Raw genomic sequence first — 27,529 nt, 5'->3', positions numbered from 1 at the left:
AAGAGAGCCAATGGCATCCTGGCCTGAATCAGGAATAGTGTGGCCAGCAGGAGCAGGGAGGTCATTGTACCCCTGTACACAGCACTGGTTAGGCCACACCTTGAGTACTGTGTCCAGTTCTGGGCCCCTCAGTTTAGGAAAGATGTTGAATTGCTGGAGCATGTCCAGAGAAGGGCAGCGAGGCTGGGGAGAGGCCTTGAGCACAAGCCCTATGAGGGGAGGCTGAGGGAGCTGGGGGTGTTCAGCCTGGAGAAGAGGAGGCTCAGGGCAGACCTCATTGCTGTCTACAACTACCTGAAGGGAGGTTGTAGCCAGGAGGGGGTTGGTCTCTTCTCCCAGGCAACCAGCACCAGAACAAGAGGACACAGTCTCAAGCTGTGCCAGGGGAGGTTTAGGCTGGAGGTGAGGAGAAAGTTCTTCACAGAGAGAGTGGTTGGCCATTGGAATGGGCTGTCCAGGGAGGTGGTGGCGTCACCATCCCTGGAGGTGTTCAAGAGGGGATTGGACGTGGCACTTGGTGCCATGGTTTAGATAGTCATGAGGTTTAGGGTGACAGGTTGGACTCGATGATCTTTGAGGTCTCTTCCAGCCTTCTTGAGTCTATGATTCTATGATTCTATGATTCTCTGGATAGTTCACTTCACCTCTTTTGTCCTCAGCTCTCCAAACAATACATGACTGACACCAGAGTAAATCTGCTGTTGGTTTCCAAGGCTCAGATACTATTGTGAGGAAGAGTGGGCCAGAAAATATTGCTCCTTAAATCTGCAGTGGTTTTCCTCTTTTGGACTGAAGAGCTTTAGCTCTGAAGTGCTAAAATGCACTTTTGCCCCAAAGACCTTGTCAGTGGAGTGCTTGAGGCACTTCAATAGTATTTCTCTGGTTAGTTATTATGTAAAAGTAACATTATCTTATTTAACATGTTAGAACTCCTGTGGGTATTTAGAATAATGTTTTTAGTGATTAAAACCTGCCCTTCTATTTTATGTTCCATTAGCTTGCATCTCCAACAAAACTACTGCAATGCAATGCAATGCAATGCAATGCAATGCAATGCAATGCAATAAGCATTGGGAGACAATTCTGAAGACTGCAGGGAAGGAGACCATCTCTGCAGCCCATGGCAGGGACTGGCTTGTAGTTTGAGAAAAACATTTTCCTTCTAAATGGATCACTTTTGACAGAGAAATAATGATGAGGGGGAAAACAGAGTTCCTTTTACAGTGATTTTTTGTGAAATTGGATTTTTAAAGAAGTGTTTTACTATGCATTGCAAAGGATATTCTTGACCCTGATATTCATACATGCTTCAGAATGAAAGGCATCAGTTCTGGTTGATTCAAGTGTACTCACAAAATTCAGCAATCAGTACACCAGCAGTGCCTTGTCAAATGACAGAGTGGCTGGAGAGCATTTTCCTGTGTTAGAAAATGCCTCAACAGGTCCTGCTACACTGCTTTCACTGAGTATCATCAGTCAGGGTGAGCATTTCTACCTGCCCTTTACTGTAACTATCTATACACACAAGAAAATACATGAAAGGATGCTACAGAGGGGTTATTAGGAGTGATGTCAGCACCGAGCTCCTGAACTCATTTGCTTGGAAAATAGAGCTGGAACTGCTGTTCTGAGACCACAAAGCACTTCATGTGATGCAGTTCTGCTCAGAAAATACACTTCTGCACAAATAACAGTGAAAAGTTTATTGATTCTCATCAGGCAATGTTGCTAGGACAAGTTTCCCAGCACAAGACTTTTCTGTAAATGAGTATAGCTGGGAATCTGTTCCACCTTATTTTTGGAACAGGAACTTAAGAGAGGAGCTCCTTCTAATGGTCTTCAAAAGCACCAGCTTCATTACCTATACCATCTAGGCAGTTCTAAGGAGATTATTTCATCAGATGGCTAACATTTGGTGCAGTTTACACAGGCTGGACCTCCTCCCTAAAGTTAAAGAAAGATAGGACCTGCCACAGAATGGTGCAGAGCACCTGTGTTAGGCACATAATGGTATGGAGACTCTCCAGGGGCAACCAAAAATTAATATTCAGCCCTACGTTTGGAACAGTTAATACAACAAAAATCCCTTAGAAACCTAGGGTCTTGAATATTATCTGTGAATACGAAATATCCTCAACCCCTAGGTAGGACTTTTGAATATTCCTTTGCAGCTGAAAGCAGTCATTGTTAGAATATAGCAGGAACTGTTGAGTTTGGGGTTGATTTTTTCCTAATTCCTTATTTCTTGTTCTTCTGAGAGATGATCTTATAATAAGTGCTAATGCAGAAAGATTACACAAGGATAAATAAATAAATTATCTAGGTAAAGTCATTTACATTGCTGTACAGCCTGTGTTTATAGCTGGGGCAGCAGGGGTTGATCTGAGATATAATATCTGGATGTAGATGTAGACTTCCCCAAATTTGGAGATGCCCTCCTGTCTGAGGTTACAGAACTGCATAGCATTGCCTATGCCAGCATGCCAGAACTTACTGCTGCCCCAAAATAATAATAGGGAAAAAGAGTACTTCAGCACAGTGACATGAAATCCAGGAGATGTACATGCTTTATCTTTTTCATCTTTGAGGTTTATGATTTAAAGCCTTCTCTCTCCAGCCACTGTGGATGAGGTGAAGTTAGTTTTTAGAATTTCTCATGGGAGAAGGAGATAAGGGACTGAAAGGAAACATTGTGCAGCTTTCACTGAAGTAAAGAGAGCTGTAAACTTAAAATAATGAGAATAGCAGCAAAACTCTGTTTCTGATCCAGTTTGGGTCAACATACTCCCTCTATGTCAAAGTTTTTGTTTGTAGAACTTGCCCCGTAATAAGGTAAGTAGTAGCTACTGTCTTGCCAAAATCACCTGGTGCTCTACCTTCTCAGTCCCTCATTTGTCTTAGCTAACTGTGGGAAACACTGCCAAGCAGGTGTGAGAACAATGACAGCTCTTCCTCACAGTCTTGGCCTGACTTCCCAGGTGCCTCTCATACAGGCTGTGCAGGGAATGGAAATGATTTTGTTCATATCTTGTGGGTCACTGTCGCAAGGTCTCGACTGTAAGCCAGTTAGGACAACAAATACTAAGTTTAAACATAGCTAAGAGGGTGGGAAATAGCTATAGCTGAGAAAATGAGTCTGTCAACACTGAAGCTTTTGGCAAGTACTGCATACACCCTGGAGAAGAGAAGTACACAACCAAACTGTTGTAGTTGTGGTGAGCTTTCCAAGCATGTATCACCAAGGTCACTGTAGATAGATGTAGGCCATCTTTATAGAAAGAAAGAGTGGGCTATAAACTGCAAGGCTCTCTGTGAAGCCAAAAGTACCTAAAAAGCTGGAGAGTTTTGCTGGCTCCCTGCTGGTTTTTCACTTGTGCTTGATGGATGGTTGTAGATCCACTGGCGATTCTCCAGACCTGCCTTGGCAGTCATGTGGAACATATTATCCTCTCAGGCAGAACTGCCAAATCCCTTCCAACCTTTCCACTCAGCTGTAAACCCAAACGCTTAGACACAAATCATTACATGACAATATGCCCTGATGTAAAAAACTCCATAAAAGGCTGGAAAGGATACCAGAGAATTTATCCTCTACACTGGTATGATCTTCTGTCCTTTCTTCTTCCAAGGAGGCCATACTTACATATTTAATTTATTTATAACTAATCTTTGGATGCCTTATATATGTACTGATCAAGTAAGCAGGACTGAGATGATAAGAAAAGCACCTAGAGATTTTTTAGGCAGACACCAACAAAGGTGAAAGCAAAGCATTCCTATCTTCACATCTTATTAGCAGCAAAACCCAGTGGGCTTTGTGCAGGAGAAGAGCACATCACTGTCTGCAAACTGCCACTTGCAAGTATTACAATTTCACCCAGTCAACATCAAGTTTGCAAGAGCTAGAGGCTCCTACGAGTGACTTCCTTTTCTTCTCTTAGCTAGAAGTGAGGAAGTTACATTAAAAGCCCAACGTCTAAGATCAGTACAAAGATTTGGTGTTTCTTCCTTTGCTTTGAACTGAAGCATTATTTGAGATCTCTATTGTATTATGTCATAAATGGTGCTGGCTGCTCTTCTTTGAACTCTTGGGTTGCTTTTCTGTACTGATAAAATGGACTGAGGGTCTCCAGTTTTAACCACAGGACCACGTGATTGACTTCTACACCAGTCCTATGTGGACATCTATGCAGGAAAGGTTCTGACTGCAATAATTTCTTCTGCCTGGTTACCTCATGAGATTGTTGTTTCATTGATTGTGGCATTCCATAAGCTTTTAGAGACTCGTGGATTTGATTTACACTCTATGAATAAGCTGTGAGAAGTTTTGAAACAGAATCCTAAAATGGATGTTTATGTCAGCAGAAATTATAGATGGGTACTTGAACCTGAGGCATCATTAATAGTGGTGTAATTTTACTTGATTTCTATTTCAGAGCAGAGGCCAATGAAAATGTGATTGATTTGTATGCTGTGGGAACTACATTCACCAAATTGGTTTGGGGAATTTGCATAATATGATGGTCTAAGAGCATTGTATGGAGACTCACCCTTATATTTCATCCCTTTTGAAGAATACTTTTTCATTTTCATAATCCCTTCTTCATTGATTTACTTCTTATAGAGTTACTGCTTTATAAAAAGACAATTATCTACCAACTGAACCTGCTAGTGTTACTTTTGTGTTGTCTTCCATCATTGGTAGTAACTAAATACTAGTATTTGTTTTTCATGTGTGAATCATTCCACAGTGTGAACAACCATGCAGGCAAGGAAACTTTGAATTTTGGGGGACATAAGTTCTTCTATGGTTCTTCTAAGATCTCTTGCTAAGGACATTCCATAACATCTATGATTCATGGTTAGGGCAACATGGTGCCAGTGGAGAAACCATAAGTGATATAACTTTAGAACACTTTTTCTCCTTGGAAGGAGGGAGATAGCAGATTTATACTGAGAGAAGCTAACTGAATGCAGAAAGTCTTATGTCTTACTATCAGGTGTGTGGTTTCCACTGCAAGAATTGTTGGAGTGATTTACCTGAAAATTTGAGGACAGAGAAAATAGTGAGCTCTCCATACCATGTGGTCCTATCTCTTTGCAGACACTCCCAGCCATATAGGGACCTACTCCATTTTTAAGCCCAGCCTCAGCCCCAGCAGGCTTTGACCAGATCTATTCAAGTGTTTCTCCACAGTGGTCCTTAGGGAAGGATTCTTTGCCCACTAATTCCAATACAAATCATATTATCAACTATCCAGTTTCCTATTCCCAAATTACTTGCATTCTTTCATCTCATTTGCTTCTTCCTGCTGTAATTCAAGTTATGTCTCTCTCTAAGCTTTTCTTCTCCCAGGCTCAGTAGCATTTTGCATTTTACCAATATCATAAATTTTCTGATCTTCCCTGGAAATGTCCAAATCCTCAGGGAAGTTCTGTTACTGTAGTCTCCATAGGCATCTCTGGTTCTGTTTTATGGTATTAAACCTTTAAAACCTCCTTTCTTTTTTTAGGGGTTTCTGTTCTCCTCCCTTTCACTCTTATTTCACTTAAGACTTTTCTTTATTCAGAAGTAAATGGTCTGAGCTTAATGGCTTCTTAATTCATTCAGATAAGGCATCTAATGGCTTATTTGAGCTCAAATAGTAAACTGGAGGGGCTGCTTTTAGTTTTATTTTTTACTACCTGGCTGGTTCCAAAAATTTAGTATCCTGGAGAAGCACCAATCAGGAATGCACATCCACTTTCAGATTATCTGCTGCTGCTACAGTAACTTTGGTTTTGTTTTGTTGGGATTTTTTGCCCTGAACCCTTGACATCAGCCTTAGTTTTGTGGAGGATAGGAAATGAGTTTTCTGTAGTGTTTGTAAACTGAGGATATAATTACTTCCCTCCCTCATATACTCTTCTCCAGAAACCTTCTGGTCACTGGAGTCATCAGAAGCAGATATTTGTCAAGCTTTTGTCTCTTGTTCTCAAATCCTCACCCAGGCGTCACTGTCACTCAACACTAAGAAGACCATTGTCCCATGAGCAAAATCCTTCTGCATGTGGAAGAGAATAGCTGGAAATGTCTGCCAGTGTGCAACCACTTTACAGAATTTAGTATTAAAACACCTAGCTAATATGAGTTCTGCAGAAACCAGCCAATCCTCTACAAACCAGAGTGGCCAGGCCATAATAATCGTTCCTGGGCTAAACAGCTGCACTGTCTTTCTCCCACAGAAATAAAAACGGGAGGAAATATGCCATGGGGCCTGGCTCTGGGTATTTGTGTAACTAAAAACTTGATAGAGGATGAAACAATGCAAAGTATGTGAAAATTATCAGGGCATTTTATGAAGAGACAAACTGAGGGCAAAGGTTCAGGACTTGTCAAAAGTAACACATGGTAGAGCAAGGAGCTCTGGGCTGTGCTCCTGCTTTACAAGCCTGTAAAGAGTGCACTAGTGCCCAGCTCCTGCTCTGTGGTTTAGATACATTACACTATTAACTTCCATCCTTTCCTTTGGTTTTTAGTATATTACTGCTCTGATTGCCCACTAGTAATTTGGGTTAGTTTTACTGGGATGACTTTTGCACTGGAGCTACAAGCGATCAGCTACAAATCCAAACTCACAGCTCTCTGTATGAGCTGACACTGAGTGAGATTGAACATATGGGAAATTGGCATGCAGAATAGCTGGGAGTTCAACACCCTCTTCCCTTGTGTATTCCTCATGTTGTTCCTTCCCATCAGGAGGCTGCCATGCAGCAGAATTACAATGGATAGCACATGTATGTGCACTCACAGGAGTCATTCTGCATTATAAATTGTTTATATGCCATACAGCATTGTATTCAGAAAGGAGAGAATGAAATGCATTTGAATTTAGTCTTTTTTTTTTCCTCCAGAGGTTTACAAGACTCCACATTTCTGATAAACTAAAAATGTTCCCCAGCATATTATTATGAATACTGCACACAGGAAGTGTTTTGAATCTGCACAGATAATTTAAGTAAGTGAGAATGAAATTTGGCCAGGATAATCTTATTAACATGGTGATCTTGGCCCTGCTTATGATTGCTCTTCAGCAAAAAAGCTTCTGTGGTACAGAAACTGTTTTTGCTGTACAATGAAATTGAGCACTTGTGTTAACAGAAGAGTCAGACCATGGTTTCTTGGGTTTTCCTGGGAAATATTTCTCTTATGTGAAGCCTCATGCAAGAATAAAAGAAAATGAAAGGGTTTATGCTATCATTACAAGAAAATAAAAGAAAAAGGGGAAAAAAAGAAAAAGAGAAAGAAAAAAAAAGGAAAATAAAAAGAAAAAAGAAAAAGAAAAAAGAAAAAGAAAAAAGAAAAAGAATAAAGGAAAATAAAAAGCAAAAAAAGAAAAAGAAAAAGAAAAAGAAAAAGAAAAAGAAAAAGAAAAAGAAAAAGAAAAAGAAAAAGAAAAAGAAAAAGAAAAAAAAGAAAAAGAAAAAGAAAAAGAGAAAAAGAAAAAGAAAACGAAAAAGAAAAAGAAAAAGAAAACGAAAAAGAAAAAGAAAAAGAAAAAGAAAAAGAAAAAGAAAAAGAAAAAAAAAGAAAAAGAAAAAGAAAAAGAGAAAAAGAAAAAGAAAAAGAAAAAGAAAAAGAAAAAGAAAAAGAAAAAGAAAAAGAAAAAGAAAAAGAAAAAGAAAAAGAAAAAGAAAAAGAAAAAAGAAAAAGAAAAAGAAAAAAAAAAAGAAAAAGAAAAAAGAAAAAGAAAAAGAAAAAAAAAGAAAAAGAAAAAGAAAAGAAAAAGAAAAAAGAAAAAAGGAAAAGAAAAAGAAAAAATAAAAATGAAAAGGGAAAGAAAAAAGAAAAAGAAAAAAAAAGAGAAAAAGAAAAAAGAAGTACCGTTATTCAGTGAGGGACCAGCAGAGAAGACAGAAATTCCTTACCACACAGATTCCAGATCCATCAAGGCATCTGTTTGCATTGCCATTACAGTTGCAAGGAGAGCATTTTCCTGAGCTGGTGAGGTAAAATCCTTCTTGGCATCCCTGCAATGAAAAAAATAAAAATAAAGTATTCCCTGTGCATAGGCATTAGGAGAGTTAGGTTTGGCTGAGAGTTGGAGGAAAGCAAGAATTACAACCACCAGGTCTTCCCACAGCACACTGCTCAAGCCCACTACAGCAGACCACACACAGAGCTGAACTCCAGTCTGTTCTTTCACTCCCTGCCCTGGTGCTGGCTTTGTCACCTTCCAGTGTTTAAGCTGTCAGCATTCCTGTCTGTGTCCTGCCCCTGGCCAGCAGTCAGTGCCTGCCTGCAGGTGGGGAGCTGGCAGATTCTCACTGCATTTTATTCTAGGAGATAAATCAGCTAGAAATTATGATTTTTATTCAGTAAAGAAGGTGTATTCACAGGAAAGGAACAGTCTTTGCTTAAAAAAAAAAAAAAAGAAAAGCTTTAGAAAGCTTACTTTACATTCAAGCTTTCATGAGCTTTGGATGAAGGGCCTAGAGGAGACAAAGCTATCTACAAAGATCAGTGCCCTTCTGAATGAAAGCTGGCTGGCTGTTGTGGGAGGCTGCCAAAGCAGGACTGTCTGTCTGTCTGTGACCCACTGTCACTGCAGGAAGTAATCAGTACTTGGCAGATAAAACAGTTCTTCAACCATTCTTCATGTGCCATGGTAAATAAATGGGGGGAGGTTGTGTGGAAGGTAACATTTTCTTGTTATTTCCTAACTGTGTGACTTGTGTATATAATTTAGTACTCTGATAACATCCCAAAGCTTACAAAAATTAAACAGAAGATTGTAAATATCTAAATAATGTTATTTTAAATACCAATTGCATCAATAACATAAGGAGTCAGAAACACAAAGCTATTAAGGTGCTCTTCTGAGTCTGGAAAATAAAGATCAAAATGAAATGAAAGAAGATAGCTTTCATTTGCTATGTTATGTGTAAGTTCTTGTTCTCCACTGAGGAACCTGCATGTCATTACACAAAGCTGGTAGGACATGCACAAGTTGTCCTCAGGATCAACCTGTGTTACTCAGGTAGCATCTGCTCACCCTGTGCAGTCTCCCTGTGTCACGTGTGTATTGTTAAATCCATGCAGACTCATGAAGTTTTACATCCTAAATCTCTTAGCCTTGCCTAACTCTTGCAGTGTTGTTGCAGAGCTGATGTGAAGGCCCTAGCATGTAATTTAGATCTCAAGAAATCCTGTCCCACACCATTTCTGCTAGCATTTACCAACACTGTCCCTGAGGTGGCTGTCAGGAGCTGAGTTATGTAAAGCTCCTCTGGAATATTTTTGTGGCCATCTCAGCAGCAGTTTGTTCTGTAGCTCTGGAGGTCACTTACCCTTGTGTCAAAAGAGGAAGAATGAGAAGTTCAAGTGAACAGAAAGGGAATGATCCTTCCTGCATTTGTATGAACTGTGAGAGTTCTTATTACAGTGTATTAATCTAATCAGGATTAGATTTCATTTGTATCTCCTTATTCCTCATTTTCCTGGGGTGCCCTGAAATAAAGGATGATTTCTTTTCTACACTGAGCTAACCACTGTAAGCTATGACATAAACAGCAGGTCTGCAGCATCAAGTGCAGAACTGCACAGTGGTACCTCCACTAGTTACAAAAACCAGTCTGTGAGTCATATTGCTAAAGAGTTGTACTGTTGCCTGTGGCTGATTAACCCTTTCACAGAGTCATGGCCATATAGCTCTTGACCTTGTATGTCAGCATGGTGCTGTGGTTACCTCTGTGGAGCACTGGGTAGCAAGAGACAGCAATCCCAAGATTCAACTCCATGCTAGCTTGCATTCTCAAGGGTAGGTAGATACTTCTGTGCAGCCAGATAAGCCACTTGTTTAGAGAACAATGTATCTTATGAGATGACTAACAACAGGCTCTAAAGATGAGGCTTACAAATGAATCATGAACCCGGTCTTATCCCAGAGAGCTCTGAGGAGCTGACATGGACATAAATGGAAAACTCAGTTGGCTTCACCATTCTTACACATGATATTTTATTTGGTTTGCTTTGGAAACACTTTCTTAGATAATAGCTCCTAGGATGACGAGCCTTCATACCATAGCCACTTTGGGACAGCAGAAATGCCATCTATTGTACTGCTTGTTTCTTTCAGTTGTTTAGTCTCAACACAGAGCTGTAGGACTGGCTCCCACCAGACTCAGGATTTCAGCTGAGTGATTACACCACACACTGTGGAAGGCAGACAGTTTCTAAATTGGAAACAGATTCTTATCCCAGTGTCTGTCTTGGCAGTGCTTCTCTCCACCCATACAGATCTAAGGCATGTTACATTCTCTGATGCCCCTCAACTGGTGGGTGGTCTTATCTGGTCCATTAGTGTGTGCCCAAAAGCTTTCTTGGTTTTGCAGGTCTAAGTAGAATAATGTTTTACTTACGCTGGTGAATATAGACAATGGAAATGTGTGAGTGTGTGTAAAGGTGTCTGTGCAAACCCTTTAGTCACCCATAAAGATCTTCTCCTTTACCCTTCAACTAAGGGTCTGCCTGCACTGCAGCCATGAATGAGCTTTCATTTAGTCCAGTAACAAGTTAGGTGCAATTCAGTGGAACATCACTGGCTCCAGCTGTGCAAGCAGGGTTGTACAGCCTTTGTTGAAATCCACTGGGAGATAGTTTATCCTCTGTTCTGAGCAGACCCACACCTCAGTTCCTCAAGACATCTGCCTCTTTGTTGGGTGTCTGCTATTTTAGCTATCAAAACACCTCTTGGAAATGAGATGAAGGATTGTAAGTCACCTGGGTATTTTTTGGCGACATATTCCCCCCACACATTATTCAGTTCATCACAAAAACTTGGAAGGTTTGATCCAGAGTTCTAAACCATGGGTTGCACTGATTTGAACCTGAAATTAAGTATTGACAATCAGTGCTATGAGGAAAGAGGGAATGAGGGGGAAATGAGTTCCAGATTGTTTTCTTTGGGCTCAGAAGTTTTCACAGGCATTCTCAATAACTCTGATATATTTTTGTTGCTCTTTGCCCTGCTAGTGATAATGGAGTGATTGGTAGTTGTTCCAGAGCATGAGCCAACAGCATATTTATAAAAAAGAAGTGTCAGTGTTCAGCTAATTGAGGGATTCAAATGGCCAAATGTTCTGGGAGCATGAAATAATTGCACACAAAGCACAATCAGGTCTGGAAAAAAATTGCAAATACTCCCCCTGAAAAATTTCTGTAGTCAATTGAGTGAGGAACATTTCCGTCCACTGGCTGTTTCTTAATGGTGAAGACAATTTGTAGGCCAAAATTCCAGGTCTGCAGTAGTGATTATGTCTTCACCATTATTAGATTCTTTTTTGCCCAAGGGACAATGTTTGTTCCAGTTCAAGCTGAAAACTCTAATCTAATGGGGATCTGCTGAGCTCTTGAAAGTCTTTTACACCCATGGTGCATTTATTTCCCTCCTCCCCCTGCATCTGGACTTAATTATTCCATTTCTTAAAAACAAGATCCAGCTGCAGTGCTGGAAATGCTGTGGAGCCTCCAGGCATACCCTGGTTCTTCAGACCCTTCTTCTGGTATGTGTGCATGATGGGACTGAAGATGGAGACTCTGATCCCCATACAGAGTTTACTCCTGTATTATATTTAAACAGTTCCACCAACTTCATTGTATCTGCTTCTGATCTGTGCCTACATAACAGAGGGCAGAATCATGTCTCTGTTCCCTTCTGCCAGCTAGCAGAGGTGGTGCAGCTGTGCAGGGGTGACTCTGTTTGCAGGGTCCCTGCCTCTTGTGACTTGCTTTTCCCAAGAGAAGATTGCTGGGGTGGTAATGTGCACAGTGTTTTCTCTGTGGTTACATCTGCATCAGCCAGCTGAAGAAGGTTAAGACATGGTTTCAGGCTCTGGCTTGTGATCATCCCCATACTGACTGATGCTTCATTTTCTGCTCTTGATTTTGCTCTTTAATGGACTGTGATTTTCCTGACGTGGAAAATGCATGGCATCTTTTAGGATGTGTTCCCACAAGGCTGTCTGTATGGGACTAGTCTTTTCAGGGTGAACACAGAGAGAACTTCAGCATGTGGACATGCACTGTGCTGTGCCACTTGACTAGGAGGTCCCCATGCTTCTCGATTCAGTAATTCAGATGTAGCCATTGACTCTCTCATCTAATGTTAAGAAAACATGGCATGTTTCTTTAGTTAGTACTGGAAATGGTGATTTTTCCTGAATATAGAAACACACAAAGGGTCTCTTTCTTCCACAATAAAAAGTTCTCTTGGATCCACACCAGTGTATGTTGTTTCCAGAGTTTCCTCTTGAGTTCTGGAGTACATAAGGGGATGTCACTTCACAGTTAAATGGTCTACTTTAAGACATTTCAGCCTTTAATTATGCCCATGCCCACCAGTCTTGGACCAGGAATATCATTATGTTTGTTGCAAAATAAACTCAGAATAAAAAGATTGTGCTGGCTTTCAGGACCATTGTGAAGGAAGAGACAGCTGGTGCACTTGGGGAACTGAATCTGGAATAGCACTTGGAGTAGCAGTTACAACACATCAGCTACCAACTCACTGCTAAGTTTACTGGCAGCTGAGCCTTGATTGAAGCTGCCCAGCAGTGCATTGCTCTGTGGTGCCAGGGATAGAGTCAAAGGTGTGCTTGCTTCCAGGTCTGAGAAGAATCTTCAGTGGGCTGCATGGATGTTCAGACGTTATGGTGATAGCAGATTCTCACTTCAAAGGTCTGCCCAGGATAGTAGAAGTGAGTCCAGCCTGGGCACAGCTGAGTCTTATAAACTCATGAGCTTGTGATGAAATGAAAATTAATTAATCTAATAACCCAAATCTATCTGCAAAAATAGAAAGAATTTCTATCCTGGAATTTGTATAAAAGGATGATGTTTGATGCATGTTTATTTAGTTTTTGGCAGCCCCCCATATTAATTCTTTATATACCAAGAGGCTAGAAAAATGACTGTAGCATAATTTATGGCATGCTACCCAAGTCTTAGTAGCTGTTCCTGATCATGCTCTTTTAGCCCTCAGTGAAAGAAAAAACAGAAAGTATTGATTTACTACCTAACAGTCATTATATCAGCCATAGATACCAGTCAAAGTAGGACACAGGACTAAATAAAGCCCAATTTTTTCAAGTGTTGTTGAAAACAATCACTCAAGTTGAGTGGCTCAATGGATTCTTTCCTTCTTGACAGTTTCCCATCAGGGTTTGATGTTTCTCTTGAGAGAAATGGTTTAGCCAAATTGAACTTTAGAGCTCAACATAATACATTGTTCCTGAGACTCTTCACCTTTTGCTATACAGAGGTAAATGAAAACTCTAAACATCCTCCACCCATTTTAAAATCCATGGATCTAAAGGAGAGACCAGCATGCTGGAAATGCATGGCATTGCCATGGAAACAACAGCCCTCTGCTCCCTGGGGACATTTCCAAACCCTATGCAAACATGCTTGCTTTTGTTTATTTAATTTTTTTTTTAAACGAACAGTATGTGGAATTGGCAGCCACAGTTCTGAGGCCCTTTTGAAGATTGTTTGCTTAGGCCAGCTTGAGATAAATAGCCTACTGCCCTGCCTAAAAATAAAGATATTTTCCTGCTTGAATATCTTCCAGTACTTTCATTGATGTAATTATTTATTAGAAATAAGAGCATCAGAGAAACAAGTCTGAGAAAAGAGTCCTACTGTCCATTTGATGCTATTCCAATGTTTCTCATCTCCTCAGAACAGGTAGGACTCTCTTCCAAAGAGATTCCTGGTCTTTGTCATCTATAATAAGAGTCTTCAAAGCTACCCAGAATACCTATGCCCTTGAGCAATACTCAATCCCTTGCCACACACTCACAGTGCAAGTCTACTTCTGGTGTTTCATTCAGCAAGAAAGTACTGAAGACACCAACACAACTTCTTCCTCTGCTTTTCAGCTCAGGACACAACTGACTTCTAGTGCATTTAAACGTGGACTTTTGAAATCTAGACTGCCAGTTGTAGACTGATGGAGATTTGACAATTTCTTGCTCTCTGGGAGCAAAGTAACAGATATTTCAAATTCCTCAGGTCAAAGATGTGTTATTCATAAGCAGAGACACAAAGATGTAGTTCTTCTTCAGTCTACTGGGAAACTTTATGCAAACAAAAAGAACTGTCCTAACACTGTGTCCCACTGTCCTGGCCTTCCTGCCTTGGAGACCTGCAGAAGAAACCTCTCTCCTTTTGTTGTCAAAACATAAAATCCAGTGGATGTACCTGTGTGCAACTGCAGCTTGGTGCCAGCTTGTGCTACTGGTGTGCAGCACACTGAGGAGTCCTGGGCTCTTTGCCCTCTTACACAGCCAACATGCATTTTATGGACCACAGAAAAAGTGCTTCACTGCTGAAGGTAAAATTTTGGTTGAATGTTTATTCAGCATATGTAGTATTTATGAGTGACTGCAGGGGGTCTACAAAGTGTGTGTGTACATGGGCATGAACAAGGGTTAATCACAGAATCAACCAGGCTGGAAGAGACCTCCAAGATCATCAAGTCCAACCAAAGTGGAGGGAAAGGATAGAGCTCCACTTGCTCCTCAGGATGCTGGTGCTGACTCAGCAGTGCTGGTTGGTAGACTCCCACACTCTCTAGAAAACCTATGAACTGCACTTGCTGTGTAGGGTCAGCAGACAGGAGAATCTGCAGGTGTTTGTCCCCTTTCTGAATGCATGGATATACAAGTGCTTGATGACAGCTCTCCTATCGTCCTGTCACTCATACTTTCATGCAATCATTTGAATCTTCTTCTAGCTCTCATGACCCCAAAATGTTGATGCATTTGAAAGGAAGGATAATGGTATGGGTTGAGATTTGTGCAGCTACAATTTCCTCAAAAGCATAGTGAACACTGGTAGCAATGAGGGCTTTGCTGCAGGCAGCATGTTCCAACAGGTCTGTTTAGTGAGGCATTGATTAAATCCATGGCTCCTCAGTTTATATTTACAGCACACATTAACTCTAGTTTTTATTTATAGGTTACCTTTTAGTCTTGTCTATATTAAATGTCTCTTGTTGGCAACGAGGCTTGAATGTCATTTAAACAGTCTTACAGTAAATGCCAAACAGATGAGATGATCATTCTTTGGCCCTTCTTGGGGGAGGCTTCTGTACTTCTCTTGTGCTGTTTCTATTAATGGAGCATCTGAACATTATGCTGATGGGTTTTGGATCTCCACCTGCCCTCCATGGGCCCTGACAGCCCTTTTGCCATTGTCTTTTCTCCTTTTTCTCCTTTTTTATTTTTTTTTTTCTGCTCATGCTTGTGACCTCCCTGACATGCTTTCCATTTCTCCTCCTACTCTTCTTTGCCTTTCCCTGCACCTGGATCTGGTCACTCATCCACTTCATTACATACACTTCACCTCTAATCTACCAACATTTTCACAGCAAGAGTTACATTATGTTGTTTGAAATTAACAAATGGAAAAATATTCCTCCTCACTGAACAGATGAGAAACTCATCAGCCTGTTTCTGTGCATGAGCTCTTCTAGCCCTATGTTCATAATGTTATTTGGACTCAAGAAAACACATTCTTCTGCTCATCTCGTGTGACCTAATGAACATTAACTCTTCATTCAACTCTATCTGTGCAGTGGAATAATAACTATAGTTACTCAGAATCACAGAGTGATTGAGGTAGAGGTTAGCTGATCCAATCCCCCAGCTCAAGCAGAGCCGTGCAGAGCTGGCTGCCTGGTTCTGTGTCTGCAGCAGTTTATCCAATGTAATCCCAGATTACAGTGTCCCAGAGGTACCCAGTGTAATCCACAGCAGTGACACAAGTTAACAGCTTCATGCCTTGTAAAACAACCACCAGGTATAATGAATATCCCCCAGACATTTCTGGTGGTCATGATTTGTTTGTTTCAGCTGCCTGCAGTGAAAATAAAGCTGTTGCTGGGCCTAAGAATGACAGTATTTTTAATCTAGTGCTGAAAGAACTTTTTTAGCTTCCAGCTGAACATCCATGCTTTAAATCCATTGACGTATTTATACAGCACTGTATATAAATATACATATTTATACAACATCCATGCTTTAAATACATTGACATATTTATACAGCATTGTGCTTTCCCTTTTTCTTCTTTTTTTCCCCCATCCTTTTTAAGGGATGACCACACTCTGGTATTTGAGGGCATCTTTTTATGAGTGACCTGTGATGCCTTACTGCCAAAGCATACCAGATATATAAAAAGAGAATCAGGAGAAAGAGAGAAAGTTACATTTAAGTATTGGAATCTCACATGAAAAGTTGAAACTAGCTTTGTAGGAGAGCTTTTAAGATATTTAAGATTTTTTTCCCCCCCAATTCATAAAAAAAAGGAAATATGAATATGGAAAAAATCTATTTATTATAGAAGTTGGTTTTGTTGAAATATCTTTCAGGGCATTTGTTTATGTTAGATGCAGTGTTTAAAAGACTTTCCTCTTCTTGAAAACACAAATAAAGAGCTGAAGCTCTGGAGGTACAAAGAGCATTAGCTCTGCTGATAACTTCCCCTTTTAACCTGCCATCTCTTAGTTTGCTACATGCACCTTCCTAGACCAGGTCCTGGCTGTGGATGAGATTACTGTGAGTTCTTGCAAACACTGACTTAGTTAAACTATAACTAATTTAAAAAATAAAATGCCCTGGTGATGCCTTTTCCAAGAGCTGTCATACTTCACTCGAGCTGAAATTATCATCTGAAGAAATAAACTGATTTAAAATTCCCAGACCTTAAGTAGCAGTCAATTCAAGACTGTCTTTGTACTTGAATCTATAAATCCCCTATGAAGTGATATTTCAGAAGCATCTTTGTCTTTCTCTGGAGAATGAGACTTTCAGAGGTTAATAAGTGACTTGTTAGCCAGAAATGGTGCACCATCAAAGTCATTATGAAGAGATGGGCAGAACTCTTGCTCAACACCATGAAGTACTCCACAACGTGCAAACAAAAGCAGAGATTTGCTCTGCAGTTTTATTTCTTCTCTGTTCATTTTTGCTAAATTTATCTGAGCTTTGAAGCCTCACAATTGTAGAGAGTCAAAACCAAAGCAGCTTGCCCACCAGCTTCCCCTTAGGCCTCCAAGCTCTATTTATAATTTCTATATGCCTTCGTTACCTCGGAGCTACAGTATCAAATCCTTCCGAACTAGAAAGGTCACATTCTAACTATTATTACTGGAGAAATTAATTCAGTGTGTGACATCACAGCTAGACAGTTAATTGCTTCATCTAATAGGAACCTACAGCTGTTAAAGAACTGTCTGCATGCAAAAAAAGCCACTCTGCAGTCCTTAGCACTTCAAGGGCATAAACCTGATGCAAATCAGCCGTTTGCAATTTCAAATGGGTTTTTCAAATGGTAAACATTTCTGACAGGAGCCTGTTTTGTAGCTTAGTCTCTGAATCAATATTCATGATAGGTTTATAATAAGCACCTTATAATAAGTTTTATAATAAGCATATTTATAATAAGCATTTATAATAATGTAGTACATTGAATTCCTGTATTGTCCTCCTGAATTTCTGACACTGGTAACTGTGAAATATTTATTGCTTCCAGTGCTCCACTGATATTGCAAATTAGGGATTAACCAGAAATTGGTGAAGAGTTTTGGGCGCAACACTGCTAATCTCTTTTTTAAATCCACTTATCTCGACAGGTATCTCAGTTCTAACTGCATTTAATGAGATTACAAACTAAAGCAGTTCTATAAATTACACAATAACAAGTTTCTATCTTGCTATTTAGCTTGTAAATGTAGAAGCAAATTCTTTCTTGCTGAAACAGTCATTCAATGCAACCCCCTCAATATCATTACATATTTTTGTATTTTAAATAAAATTTAAAGAGGTAGGGTTTAATAAAAATTAAAGCCTCGGTGGGTGCATTTGCCATAGATCTGTGCAACTTAATATAATGATGGAGTTTTCTAGGTAATTGATATGAAATGCTCATTAAAACTGCAGTGCTATGCTTTTCTGAAGCTCAGTAATTTGAATTTTCAAACATAAAACAATAAATGAGTGACACTGCTTTTGAATCTGTATTTTTATTTTCCCAGTAAATGAACTATTCCATAATTGATGAAACAAATTAAGATGTATTTTCTGCTGGTGTCCTTTCTGTCATCCCTTCTGTATGGATCTGAATATTGTCCCTTTTTGTCTGCATCACCAGTGATGCTCCCACCTGAGAGCACAGGGCTATGGCTGGTCTGGAGCCACACATGCTGTGTCTGCCCAGTCTGCAGCTGCTAAAGAATACATCTGATGACTGAATTTAGTTTAGTTTTCCAGCTGTGTTAAACTGTGTTAAGCAAGTATAAACTCCCCGTCATTTATAAATACAGAGGGGTTGAGCTCTTCTCTGAATTCACTGAAAATATCATAATTACCACAAGGGAGACAGGATAAGACCCTTAATAAGAGCCTAATTTGAAAACTCCACTTACTGACCTATCCCTGACAATTGGGATTATTTATGCATCACCTGAGGAGTTACCATCAGCTCCCAGAAGTTTATTTTCAGTGACAAGAAAGAATAGATTATGATGTCAATGGAAATCATATTCATGTTTTAGGCAACAAGCTTAGAAACTGCTAAAACTAAAACTAGCAAGACTGAAACTAGTTGCTCTGATTCCAGGTAAAATTCTGCTGGTGGGGGACACACAGAACAAGAGTTACCTCTTGTTGCATAGTAGAGTCAGAGAGAGAGTGACTATGGCTAACTGCACATGGAATCATGGAATTGTTAGGGTTGAAAGGGACCTCAAGGATCATCTAGTTCCAACCCCCCTGCCATGGGCAGGGACACCTCACACTACATCAGGTTGCTCACAGCCACATCCAGCCTGGCTGCAAAAACCTCCAGGGATGAGGCTTCCACCACCTCCCTGGGCAACCTGTTCCAGTGTCTCACCACCCTTGTGGGGAAAACTTCCTAACATCCAATCTGAATCTACCCACTTCTAGTTTTGCTCCATTCCCCCCAGTCCTATCACTCCCTGACACCCTAGAAAGTCCCTCCCCAGCTTTCTTGTAGCCCCCTTCAGATACTGGAAGGCCACAAGAAGGTCTCCTCAGAGCCTTCTCTTCTCCAGACTGAACAGCCCCAACTCTCTCAGTCTGTCCTCCAGCCCTCTGCTCATCCATGTGGCCCTTCTTTGGATATGTTCCATGGATGATCCTCAAATCAATAAACAAAGCAGAGCATGGGCAACAGGGAGGAATGACAAGGAAACCTTCCCCAGCCCACTGCCACTCTTACGTTCTTGTTCCTTGAGTGGGCTTGTGCATGCCTCCCCTGTAGTAGTGACAGATAATGACTCCTGGAAAACAAGGCACAGCTGAAAGCCAGATGGCTTTATGCAGAGCAACATGATTATCTATTACCTTGTCTAAGTAGTTGTATTCAATTAAAGCAAAAAAAAAAAATTCCTCTGCTGAAAATGTATCCAGACAGTTACCCCCTCCCTAGTCCAAGTGGAAAACAAAATGCCATTCAGCAGCAGAGGTGGGGTTGGATCCAACACAAACATTTCTCAGCTAGGCATTCTCCATAGAAGTGCACAGTCATTTTTTCCATATACAGTGGGAAAGACAAAGCCTCTGCTTAAAAGGCATTCTTCTCCAAAAAGAGGAAGGGCTAAGATGTTTCAGTTGTGTGCAAGCTGGCTAAGGCTGAGAGATTAATCCCAGGCTCTGCTCTAGTGTACTTACTAGGACAGCCACCAAGTACAAAACATACTCTTACAGATGCCGACTGTTAGGAAGGCTGCAGTTGGAAAGGTGCCTATCGGATTTTCCTCTTTAAAACAAAATGCCAAGTTTATTCAAGGAGAAGAATTTACAGGAAAAGGGATAAATGATTCTGCTCTGTTTCCTAATTAACCACCCTCCACCCAGTCCCCACAAAACACTCACATGAAATGGTTGTTCTGAGTCATACTTTCTCCTCTTGAGTCCCTCAGATAAGGGAGACAGACAAATTACAGCACTCGCTGACGGATTTCCAGATAGAGACAAAAGTTTGAAAGGGATGAAAAAATGGCCTTTAAAGCAGGTGTGGCTGTGCCTGTGGGAAGTAGAGAGACACAGAAACCCACAAACCTGTAAAAAGCTGAGCAGGTCACACAGATCCCCTCCAACCTTACACCGTGTCTAGACCCTCAACACCTGCCCACCTGTACTCTGAATGGATCTGTGCCAGGTATTGGTGCTATGGAGACCTTTTCAACCCTTGACAGGACAGCCTGTGTCAGCTTTTCTGAGGCACATAGGATTTTAGTAGCTGGGAGGGTTGTGCTGTGTTTTGCCCTGCTAGTTCTTTTAGTTTTGGTCGGTTCAGTTTGGTTTGTTATTTTATACTGGAGCAGATTTTCTTTGGACCAATGCTTGCTTCCACAAAGTGCTTTCAAGGAAACCTTCCTGGAGCCAGGAGTGGGGAGCAGATCATAGGGAAGTCATGAATGGCTGACTCTCTGGCTCTCTGTGGGCTACCATCCAGGCTCAGAGGTGGAAAACCACAGTGAGAAAGCCTAGGACATACTGGCCTTGCATTGGTTTTGGCAGGAAAGAAGTCTGCTGATCTCTTGCCACTCAAAGCTCCTTTTGAATGACAGTGACAGGATGCATTGTACAGTAGTAAGAGGGTACCTCAGAGGGTACCACACAGCCCAGAAATGGTCCAGTTTATGTTCTGGTTCCATCTATCTTTTTCTTCCACCTGATACCAATTGTGAAAGGCTGAATGAGTTCATTTTTATTCTTTTTTTTTTTTTTTTTGAGAAGACAGAATGAAAGAATGATTCAGAGCCTTACAGTTTTAGCTCAAACAACTATTTTTAGAGATCATATTGGAAGTTGTTCATACAGGTAAAATATTTTTATTCAGTAATTATTAAATTATGTTTCAAGTTAGCATTCAAGTGTGCCAGTTCTTCCCATGCTCCCTGGCTTCCATATGGCATGACTTAAAAAATAACTTTTTGGTTGATTTTACAGTCTAGTAAACTTGCAATAATATTTTCTAAAGTATTTTTCACAACCCTCTATTATTCTTTCACTCGTATTAGGTAGTTTAGTAACTCTTGAGTACAGAGGTTTTAATACTGTTTCTTTATGGGGGTATGGTCACCACATTTCTTGATGGTTTGTCTTAAAAGAAAAAATAAATAATAAAAAAGGGACTTCTACTATTCCTGAAGTATTTATTTTAAGAAAATAACCATCTAAACAATTGCACAATACAGCTGAACAGGAATGATAAAGTCAAGTCATATTTACTGCATTTTGGTCAATCTTTGTTTGCACTGCCAAATTCAACGTATCCTGACTGATAGCTAGGAAAATCTGAGATCATGTAGCAACAAAGACTTAGGTCTCAAAATCTGTGGAGCTCTAACAGCTTTGTGTACTGCACTATTCAGCAACTGCTGAATCTTGCATTAGGATGTGTAACCCAAACATCTCCAGCTCATGGTCATGTCTGAAAATGAGCTGGGATCAGATCCAGACAGTCAAGAGCACCAATTAAGATATAAAACCCAAGAGTGTCTGTATTTTGGTGTTTGAATTCCAAGTCCAGAAGCAAATTGTAATTCATCAGTAGCTGGTTATATGTTACTACTCAGAAACCTATTTTACACATCTCTTAAACACCAGGAACTCTAATTGTTATCAGTTTAATCAGGACAAGGTCTTCTTCAGAAACCAACTTATTTTATGGCTTTAAATGCCCCCTGGAAAAACTGGAGTTTTAATTCCTTCCTTGCTTCCCATGTCATGAATACGAGCAGGCATGAAATGCCTTTTATTGGTTTTCACAGCTTTGAATAAGCTTTGGAGCATTTTGCTGGTACTTGCCCAAAACTCTGTGGGAACTCCCTGCAGCAGAGTTTAAACTGCATGGTCCTGGTAGGTGCTTTATATACCTTCTTGAAATGGAGAACATTTCCCACTACCCATCTGCTCTGTCCTGTGCTTCCATTTGCTTCAGCTTCCTATGATTTAAAAGATTTGGGGTCTGGCAGCTCTACTCCAAGCAGATGATTTTCATTAAAGCTTTGATGAGAGACTTAAGCTGGAATCACAAACATCTGCAGTAAAACTTCCTCTCCACTAATAGATGTTTCTCAGAACATAACCTTGTTGTACCAGAAAAAAAACCAGCAGCTAGAGATCCAAATTGCCCATTATGGGAGTTAACCTAACATAACCTCAAGGGAATTCCTTTAGAGATCTGCTTTTTTAAAGGAAGATGCAGGTCCCATTAGCTTAAAAGAATATAAAGGTTCCTGTCAAGCTAAAACCCTTTTTGGCTCACACCTCAGGATTAAGTCTTCTGCTGTTTCTTTTAGTACTAGTTTGTTTTGAACAGATTAATGCCACAAGTAAGGATCAAATTGTGGTTTCTCTAAACAGTCTGTAAAGATTTCTGTTCCAACCTTTCTAGGGGAAGGGGTGAAGGCAACTTGGTGATAGTTGGAGGCTTTGTTAACAAGTGTCTGGGACTTATGTTTGCTGTCTTTTTATGTATCTAATGTGAACTGTTTTAGAAAGGTGATTTTGTCACAGGTCCCATGCTATTATTGCTTATTGCTTTAGAGAACCAGAAAGCAAGCAGCTCAGAGACTGTTCCTTGCATTTGAAAATGTCGAGCAGCAGCTGCTGGTGGAAGTCAAGTGGAAAACGTGATTGCCAAACATGTCATTTGCACATGTAAGCTCCATCAGATACCTTCTGCCTCTTACTTTCTCCTATAATAAATGGCTAATTTTGACTTGATGATGGTAACTGTTTCCTTTAAAGGGCTTTTTTTGCCTCTCTCCCTTTTGCCTGAGCCAAACCCACTGATGTTGGAAACAGTTTTTGTCTTCCATCTGTCCAACGATATCATGCCTTCCTTCACTCTGGGAATTGGCTTCCTGCCTTATCCCAACTACTTCATTTTTTCTTTACTTTTAAGGCTCTTGATTATCTCATTCTTGTTCTATATTTTTCCCTCTCCTTTTGTCTTCGTCCTGCTTTAGTTTCTTTCCTTTCCTACTATATGCTTCACTTTTTCTTTTCATTAAGAACATTTGAAATGATCTATTCTTGCTTGGCAAGGGTCTGCACAGAATGTCTGTCTTTCCTTCCACTTATCCTTCTCACATTCATCTCCTGTACTGGGCTCTCTCTGCATTTTTTTTGACCTCATGTAGTCATTTACATAGGAGTGAGATGAGCATTTTTCTGGGTGTCACTTTATATTCATTTTATGTTAACGTGAGTGACTGCACAATGTGGATCACAGGAATAATTTGGCATACTCTAGTATTTGAAGTCTTTTACCATTGTCTATTTTCACTTTAGACTCTGTAAGGAGGTTTCTTCCTATTGGGGAACATAATCTACACCTACATAATTGAAACCATTATGTCAGTGGAATTTACAAATGCAAATGTTGACAGTAGCAGGCTTCAGATCAACTTGGTAATGTATGACCTGCCTCTTCTTTTAAAGGCATCAATTTGACAGTGGGATTTAAATGTATTCAGAAGTAATTTCTGGTTTTCAGTTTTATCTCTGTGCCTCACCAAAACTGGCAATGTCTCATCACCCCCTTTCCTTCTGTGTCTTTGGGAACTCCAAAGAAAGATTCTGATGTTTGCCATTCAATTGTTTAATTTGGAATCTGTCTGACAGTCAGTTTTAAATCCTTTGCTTCTGTCTCTGATGGATCTTCCTTGTAAAATATTTTAGTCTATCCTTATCTGGAAAAATCAGTCTCTGACATAATGCTGCCAACTGTGGTTGGGTTACCCTGATGAGCTGAATCCAGTGCATTCTGCTTACTTTCTTTCTCACTCACTCTCCATACACATCAGGATTTGTCACTGTAACATCTCCCCCACAACTTCTTATTGTCTTTGTGAGCCAAGGAAATTAATCCTAGCCAAGGAAGTTAATCCTAAATAGCATATAAGCAACTGAGTACTTGATAGTGCTTTTCATATTGATAGACAGCTGGATAAAGTCTCCAGTGCTTCATTACCTTTGAAATTAAAATTTTTAACTAACTTGTAGTCTGAACTGTATCACCTTCAGTTTTCTGTTATTGCATGTAATGAGACCTTCATTTGTCAGACCAGTGAGCCTGTTGCTATTTTTTTTAATCTGTATGTATGTACTTACACAACAAATTCAAAGTTTTCTCTTAACCTCCCAGCACATTGCAGATTTCTGAAAATGTTGTGTAGAGCAGAATCATTTGTGGGACAAATGCTGTCCAGTACTCTGAAACACCTTGGCCTCTGTCTGCCCTCATCCTTTCTCCTGCTTTACAGCAGCATGTTTCATGGTGCAGTTGATTGGCACCACAGCCCACAGTGATGCCCCATCCCATCACTCTGTCTTCTCGCAGGTCTGTCCCATTTGTATAATTTGCCATTGTTCAGTGTGACCACAGCCTCTATCTGCTCTTGAGAGCTGTACACCTGAGTCAGTCTTTAGATGATGGAGCTGAGTCAAACCATGCTGTGTAAGGGAGCTGACTCTGTTCTTCACTGTGAGCTTTGAGTTAAAAACTTGGGATTCCAAAGAGGTTAATTCAAACTTGCTGAGATAAACCCCGTTCATGGGGAAGAGGGAAGGGAGGCAGACTGTGGGAGGTGAAAGCTCTTAGAGGACTGAAGGAAATGTTCATTTTTCAGGTGGGAGACTACCACACCATTACTCCTACATCAACCTTTGGGTTTAAAGCTGGTTCCCCAGCTCCTGTTACAACTACACAGGTGGATCAATGGCTAAGAAGGTTCTCACAGTTACAATCCCAAAAGATCTTCCTTCTGGGCTTCCTTGGAAACTGCCATAGAGGTAGGCCCTGATATGCAATAGTAAGGTGAACGCGCAGCTAGCAAAGGGGCCTCAAAGTTGGCTCCCTGCAGCCAAGGCCCTTGACGTGACAAAAGGAGGCAGCAGCATTCATTTGCAATGTGGAATCCAGAGTCTAAATACTGCCATTGGAGGGGCTGAAGTAAACTGCTAGAGCAAACACCAGTTAGTGAGTCTATTACATCAGACTGTACAAATGAAACTTTTGTGAGGATTGAAACGGGTGAAAGAGACTAAAGTGTCATTCCCCTGCAGTTTCCAGTATAGCTCATGGCACTTTCCCAAGGTAGAATCTAATAAATTGAAGCAATTGGAACTGTGTCATTGGGAAAACCACACTACCCAATCATGTTGAGAAAGCCTCATTATCACTTATGCCCATTATCCTGTCCATAGCAGCTACAAACCCCATCCAGTTCTTAAATCAGGCATTTCATTAAGGGACTTTCCATGTTGTAAGCAACAGGTGGCAATGCAGCTTCCCAGGGCTGATCCCAGGCCAGAAGAGGAGAGCTGTACATCCCACATCACTGAGCTCATCCAAGCCTGGGGACTGCTCCAGAGAGCCCCTGTGCTGAGCAGAGCAGAGCAGGGTTTAGCCTTCAGTTTTCTCACCCAGGTCATGTTTCGTACCGAGCCCCTGGCGGGGCGAGCAGGCGTTTCCTGAGGCTGCCCAGCTGCTTGGAGCTGCTGCAGTGGGTGGACAAGCTCTGCCCAGCCCCATGGTATCCCCAGCTGCCTGAAAGGCTTGTGCACTCATGTCCATGATTGTTAGTTCTGGCAGTTGGAGTGTAGGGAGAAAGTGAGCCTGGTGGTATCAGAGATTACAATCTTGATATTGTCATAGTGACACGGCTCTGCTAATCTCACTTCATTTTTGGATGTTATATTAGAACTGCTCTTTCCCTTCCCATGACCTTATGTAACTCAATTTGCCTCCTACTTTGCATCTCCCACACATGAGACATTAGTGTCCTCCCCTCCCAGTCTATGCTTGAGTAATTCATTTTCTCAAGCTATATTTTTGAGTAGTCCATTCCTGACACAGCCTTGCTAAAATGAGGAGGCTTGACCTATCCCAAATCACAGGAAAATTCTCCATCATCAAATTGCTTCCTAGATCATTCTGATTTCTTTCACCACCATTCCCAAACTGATACTTCTTGGAGGTCTTAAAATTCTCTGCAGGTGTTTTCTTTACAGACACTTTCCTACATATGTTTTATTTATTATTCCCATTCTCACAGCAAAAATGAACTTCAGGTTTGGGGTGTTAGAAGGCAGAAGCACAAAATCCCACAGTACAGTGTTTGCCACCAAAAGACAGACTTTCTGAAAGTTTAAATGAATTACAATGGCAGGAACTACAACAAGGCAAGCAGAAAAAGTGTTTTGACAATTAACCCTTGTAAAATTGTTCTGTTTGGACAGGCCTGTTTAGTTATGCTGGCAAGAAAGTCAGAGACGTGCTAAGCCAGCCTCACTGCAAAGTACAGCAGCTGTCTGCTCACAGCAGGCAGGGCATGTGTACATTTGGAAGTTTGAACTGTATCTCTCCAGTCCCAAAATGCAACATCTCAGACTCCCCCCCCCCAAAAAAAAAAAAAACCAAAAAAACCTCCGGTATCGCTTTAAGGATCAAACGATTAAGCTAACGTTAACCAGATGGGAGCTTCAACACAGACAGATGAAAGCACAAAAGAGTAGACACTAGAGAGAGAAGTGAGTTACTGTACCTCAGCAAAAGGCACCCAACTTCCAGTAGCTACTGCCTGCTGCTGCCCTCTGATAACAGTGGCTTCTTGCTCGCTGACCGCTGAGCTACCTTCAATGTCAAACTGAAAAACACTTCCCTCACTCGAGGCTGTGCTGGAGGAGAAGCATCTCAAAAAGAATAATATAGGAGAAACCAGGGGCCAGGCGGAGATCAAAGCCATTTCCTCCCCTTACATCCAGCAGTGGTCTTCTAGCGTCTCAGTAATTGTTTACCCTCTTCTGCAATCAGCCCCCCTTGGCTTAGTGGTGCCTCAGTTATTTTAACTTTCTTTCAGCATTCCGTTTCCAGATGTGGCACTTCAAGGCAGTCTAACCAGATCCTGATTTGAAAAAAAAAAAAAAAAGGGGGGGGGGGGAAAAAGAAGAAAAAAAAAAAAAGAAAGGGAAAAAAAATAAAAGGAAAAGAAGGGAAGAAAAGCACTTTTGCTGCCTCCCTCGTTCACTCTCTGTGCCTGTGGCTCCTCTTTTCCCCCAGAGGCTCCAGCTCAATAACATACAGATGGGCAGTGCTTAAGCAGAGAGTGTCAAACAGAGATTGTATTCCAGGAAAGCACCGCTGGCTCCCCAGCCACCTTATCTCCCCCTGTCAGGATACAGACTGCCGCTCTGCTCAGTGCTCTGGCTTCCTTCACTTGTTCACATCACTCCCTTTTTTACCTCGTGTCGAGAACCTCCCACTCTAACTTTTTCGTTCAGAAAGTGAGGTCACCCTTTCCTCCCTCCCCAGGCCACCCCTCCACAACTCCATCAGACTGCTCTGTGTGAAGCTTTGCCTCTCGTTACTGTTTATTTTTAAACATTTTCAGTTTATTCACTGCAAGGTAGAAAGGTACCGAATTTATTTTTAAAAAACCCA

The 27,529-nt window shown here is 40.8% G+C and overlaps 1 protein-coding gene across 1 annotated transcript in view; it reads right to left on the bottom strand.

The window, feature by feature from the left end:
• Window positions 1–26,834, bottom strand: part of LAMA4 (laminin subunit alpha 4) — a 93,115-nt gene extending 66,281 nt beyond the window's left edge. The window contains exons 1-2 of the mRNA XM_054393196.1: window positions 26,634–26,834; window positions 7,909–8,010 (exon numbers count right to left, since the gene is read on the bottom strand). Of these exons, the coding sequence (XP_054249171.1) occupies window positions 7,909–8,010; window positions 26,634–26,834 (303 nt within the window). The remainder of the gene's footprint in view (window positions 1–7,908; window positions 8,011–26,633) is intronic.
• Between the last annotated feature and the right edge of the window lie 695 nt (window positions 26,835–27,529).

This window comes from Indicator indicator, chromosome 27 (genome assembly GCF_027791375.1).
Source record: "Indicator indicator isolate 239-I01 chromosome 27, UM_Iind_1.1, whole genome shotgun sequence".
Taxonomy (NCBI): domain Eukaryota; kingdom Metazoa; phylum Chordata; class Aves; order Piciformes; family Indicatoridae; genus Indicator; species Indicator indicator.
This window is presented reverse-complemented; position numbering and strand designations above follow the sequence as displayed.